Source organism: Arachis stenosperma, chromosome 8 (assembly GCF_014773155.1).
Source record: "Arachis stenosperma cultivar V10309 chromosome 8, arast.V10309.gnm1.PFL2, whole genome shotgun sequence".
In the NCBI taxonomy this organism is placed as follows: Eukaryota; Viridiplantae; Streptophyta; class Magnoliopsida; order Fabales; family Fabaceae; genus Arachis; species Arachis stenosperma.
In genome coordinates this window covers 17828677-17834199 of record NC_080384.1, presented here as the reverse complement: position 1 = coordinate 17834199, position 5523 = coordinate 17828677, and the positions used below count along the sequence as shown (strand labels likewise).

The following is a 5523-nucleotide window of genomic DNA, read 5'->3' as shown; positions in this document are numbered from 1 at the left end:
ATGGGTTCACTGGGTAACCTCGAAGCACCACCGCTCCTGACTTCAAGAATCTCAACGGTGGTTCCCGCCACCCCGCGAGGTGACCAAAACGGTGCGTATCAGCTCAGCTACATGGACCTCCTCATGAAGCTCCACTACATCCGACCCGTATTCTTCTTCGCTTCTGAGTCCGTACAAGGCCTCACCATCTCGGACCTCAAGACGCCAATGTTCCCACTTCTTGACACGTGTTCACATGTTTCGGGTCGGATTCGAAGATCCGAATCTGGAAGGCCGTTCGTGAAGTGCAACGACGCCGGTGTGCGTATCGCTGAGTCGCACCGTGACGTCACGCTCAGGGAGTGGTTCGATGAGAATAATGGGTGCTTGCGCGAGGTTGATGATGGGCTCGTCCATGACCACGTGCTTGGCCCTGACCTTGGTTTCTCCCCTCTGGTTTTCGTTAAGGTTTAGTCTTCTTCTACTACTACTATTAAAAATTTAGAACAATCAACAATCACCGATTAAATCAAAATACAGTACATTTTTAAATTATTTATCTAAATATTAATATATTCGCATATATAATATATTTATTATTTATATTATTTAATATTTTTATTGTATATTTATATTTTTTTTGCATAATACTTAAACAGTTCTAAGCACTAATTTTAAATTTTAATAATATAAATATAAAATATTAGTTAATATTAATAAAAAATATTTTTTCTATTATTATTATTATTATATAATGAAAATTTAAAAAAGTTTATTTTTTTATTTACATATTAATAAAAATAATTTTTGTATCCATAAAATTTAAATATAATTTATTTTAACTAAAATATTAAACATTTATTATCTTGTCCAATTTTATATTTATTATTATTTTATATATTTAATTAATATATTATAGCCTAATATAAATAAAGTTTCTTTTGGATTGTTCTCAGAGATAAATACAGATACAATTTCATTTAGTGTTTTTAAAGAAGAATAATTGAAGATGACACTATGTAGAAGATAATTGATAAGCGTAAAAAAAATTTATATTCATTTTATACGTATGTATGTATTCATTCTTTTAATTAATAATCATGATAATAATTTGTTTTCGAATAATATAATAATTTTTTTGTATCCATAATATTGCAAATTACTATTATTATTGTCAAACCTCAAATTATTTATTCAAAAAAAAGATATTAACTTTTTAAAATTTTATATAAAAATTAAATCTTATAAAATAATAAATTTTTTAATAATAAAAAATATTTTAAAAAATTAATTATAAAAATAATTATTATTTTTTAAAGATAAACACTTAAATACAGTCGATTTTACGTAAAATTAATAACTAAAAATCATTAAATAATTTAACTAATTTAATTAATTTTTAATTTAGCTAAGTCGACTTGAACTGAGTTTCCACTATTTCTAAAACATAAGTAAATCCCGCGAGAAAACAAAATTGTAAAAAAACCCCATGAAGACGTTAGTTAAGACGCATGGTAAAAGGTGCTAAAAGAGGATGTGTTTTGTTGCTATCCTGGCAGAAAATTAAATCAGTATGATCGGTAACAATGATGTCTATGCAGAACAAAATTTAATGCACGATACGTTTTTTTACAAATTTATGCAAATACACAAGGCAAAAATAAGTATATATGAAGTGGTATTATTAAAAATAAAAGTATAATTATTATTTTGATATTTTCAGATAATTTATATCTTTAATAAAAATAATTTTATAAAACAAAAAGAATAATTAATTTATTAAATATTTATAAATATTGACAAAAATAATTAAATATTAAATATATATTAAAAATTTAAAAATTATATTTTGATATAATTTTTTATAATTATTATTAAAAAATAAAACATTTTTATCCACAAATTTTAATAATTTTAAATGAAGTGATTTTTTTATTTTTTTAACAAATTAAAAATTTTCTTAAAAAACTGAAAAAATTAGATAAACTCAGATTTCTTATATGTGATATTTAAATATTTTTACAAAATTTTAGATCAAAGAAACATTATTTATTAAATATAAAAACTATTTATAGTTTATAAAAAATATAACTATTTATTATTTTTATCATATTTTATACTGTTTCAAAATTTATTTATAATTTATACTTTTTAAAATTATTTTTTGAATAGTATAAACTTTTAAATATTATTTTAATATTTTATTCTTTTAATCAAGATAATGCAATCTTGCCTTTGTTATTAGTTGGTAAGGACGTGTAGTAATCATATAATTTGTGTTTGTTAATATGATTCTTTGTTTTAAGAAAAACTTATAAAGCTTCTTACATTTATATCCTATTTTTTTATATTTTTCACAAGTAAAATTTAAAGAAAGAAAAATCCATTTATTTTCATGTCTTTATCTAATATTATTGATGTGCTTGGATTTATATGATGATTATGCCTAGTAATTGTGCGGCAAAGGCGGAACAAAACATATTATTAAGTGAATTAATTATTGTTATAATTAACTTAAACTAAACTTTTTTACATGTATATTTTTTTAACTAGATATTCTGATTATCTAATAAATTATTAGACTAATTTAATTACTAAAATAATTTAGTTATATAATATTGCTGAAAGTGTAAATACTCATCAAATTATTTTACAAAAACAGTATCATTTCGTTTCGGGATAATAAAACTGGAATTCTTTTACTAAATGAGATAAGATAAATTGGCTTTTTAGTAATTTGTGTTTTTCTAAAATATTTACATTTTTTAATATGTATGTCTTTCTGAGTATTCAAGTAGTTGAATTTATAATTACAAAATTTTGAATCACAATTTCATACAAATTATCCAATCTATTTTTTTTTTAATAAGAGCGTTTGTCTTTTGTTAATATTTTTTTTATTTCATTTACTTTTCTTTTTACAATATAATTAGTTAATTGAATTCTTTTTTATAAGAAAGTTCATCTTATTAATTTTACTAAATACTAAATAATATAAAATAAAAAATATATTTTCAGTAATAATTTAAATATTTAATTTAATAAATATATTAATGTCTAAAAATGAAAAAAAAAACGATCATATTTGTTGAGCTACTACTAATTTTTTTCAGTTAATATTAACTATTTTCAAAATTATTATATTTATTTTAAATTCTAGTATTTAAATCATAAACGGTTAATCTTAACTTCTAAATTATAGCGTTAGAGTTAACTAATATTTGTTAACTAAAAATTAGTTCTTAATATTTTTTCTAATAATAACAACGACAACCTAAGTATTTACTATTTAGTAAGGATAAAAGTGCAAATCCAAATTTAAAATATGTCAAATGGCAAATATAGATATATTTAAATTAGAGTAAAAAATTATATCTGACTATAAAAAATTCAAACATTAATAAATTTATTAACGAAAAAATAAAATTAATATTATAATCATAAAAAATAAATTTTAATTGTTAAAACTACTTAAACTCTATAAATTTATTTAAAATTCTCAAATTATTCCTTGTAACTCAATCCAAACTTTCTATAATTTAACTCTAGAGGGTCAATATATTTGGTAATTTGTAATTATTAATTAATCGTCATTAGTATTTTTAATAGTGTGAAATTATATTAATAGTGTGAGATTATATATTTTTTTATGATTAAATGCTGACTAAATTTTAACAAAAATGTTAATCCATGAGACTTTTTAATTTTAATTAAATTTAAATTTTATTGTCATCCATATAAAGGAAAAATAGCAAAACACTGATATGTTTCATTTGCTTTTGCATTTAGTTCACCTGGTTCAAATGTGGAGGACTCTCCGTGGGCCTGAGCTGGGCTCACGTGCTTGGCGATGCATTTTCAGCTTTGGACTTCATAACCAAGTGGAGTAACATCCTTGCTGGTCACGTGCCAGTGCCACCAAAATCTCTTCAGATCCCAAATAATCTCATTGCGCCTGACGAAGAAATAATCATTCAACCAAATAATAATTCCCTCCTTGTTTCTGAGAATCCTACTTCCATCAAAAGGGCCACAATTGTTGGGGAATACTGGCTTGCTTCCAATGTCAGCCACGTGGCCACTCACTCTTTCCATATCACTTCTAAACAACTTCACCATTTGGTCAAAGCCACATCCAATAATAATAATAATAATAATAATGTCCTAATGAATAAATATTTTGAAATAATTTCAGCGCTAATATGGAAATGTGTTACACACATTAGGGGGAATGTTGGACCTAAGGCTGTGACAATATGTACAAAAAGTTGTAATGGATCCAAACGTGGAGAAAATGATATCCCCACCAATAATGGTTTGGTGCTAAGCAAAATTGAACCTTATTTGGCATCTGGGAAATCTGATATTTCAGAATTGGCTAGGATCATTGCGGAGAAAAAGATGGTTGAGAACCACATAGTGAAAATTTTGGTGGAAAAAGATGAAGGGAAAGAGGACTTTTTTGTGTATGGTGCAAACTTGACATTTGTGGATTTGGAAGAAGCTGATTTGTTTGGGGTGAAGCTGAATGGGCACAAACCAATTGTGGCAAATTGTAGCTTCCGTGGAGTAGGTGATCAAGGGGTAGTTTTGGTATTTCCATCCCCATCAAAAGAGGATAGTGAAGATGGTGGTAATAATGGAAGGATTGTAACCGTTTCCCTCCCTGTGAAAGAACTCTACCAGCTGAAAAATAAGCTAGGAGCAGAATGGGGTATTGTTTGAGCTAATTAAGACACTAGTTCATGTTAGTTATATTTTGATATTCCAAAAGGATAACTGGGTCTACGTTTACGTGGATTGTTTTTCATATATTTTCCAGCTAGTATTCCATTATCCTCTTTAACTCCTTATTATCTCTGCCAGCAATAAAAGCATATATCATGCATGTAATTGTTTCCATATATATGTTTTAATAATTTATATTTTTAAGAATTAAAATATTTAATTTTATATATTTTAATTTTATTTATTTAGTTGTAGATTGGGGTTTACATTAGTAAATTTAGAATTTTTTTTACTTTAATCTAATCTAAAATTATAATTGTGTCATAAATTATTATAGTCATCAATTCATCATAAAGTGATTTAAAAGTTCAAAAATTCTTTTTAATTTTGTGATAAAATCATAGTATGAAAAAAGAATTGAGATTAAAAAATAAAAATTGAGAAATTGAAATATTATGGTTTGCATAAAGTGTATATAACTAAATTTTGTCTTAATATCTTATTTAATTTAAGATAAATATAAAGATAAAATAAAAATATTTATTTAAATATTTTTAGTTATTAAAAAAATATTATTAAAATTTTAGTCTTAATTTTTAAAATTTTCAGTCAAATATATTTTTATTTTTTAAAAATATTAAAAAAATTAAAATTTTTTATCCTAAAATTAAAATTTTAGTTTCAATTTCTAATCACTAAATCCAATACTAAGTTCTATTTCCTTAATCCCAGTTTTAATATATGAAAACAAACACTACCCTTATGCATTAAGTGTATCACATCATAGCATACAAGTTCCTGTCCGCTGTGTACGTG

General features: G+C 24.3%; 1 protein-coding gene across 1 annotated transcript; it reads left to right on the top strand.

Moving 5' to 3' along the window:
* Nucleotides 1-4839, top strand: LOC130943401 (protein ECERIFERUM 2-like). Its single transcript, XM_057871272.1, has 2 exons — nt 1-447; nt 3769-4839. The coding sequence occupies exons 1-2, from the start codon at nt 1-3 to the stop codon at nt 4702-4704; spliced, it is 1383 nt and encodes a 460-aa protein (XP_057727255.1). The 3' UTR covers nt 4705-4839.
* The last annotated feature ends 684 nt before the right edge of the window (nt 4840-5523 follow it).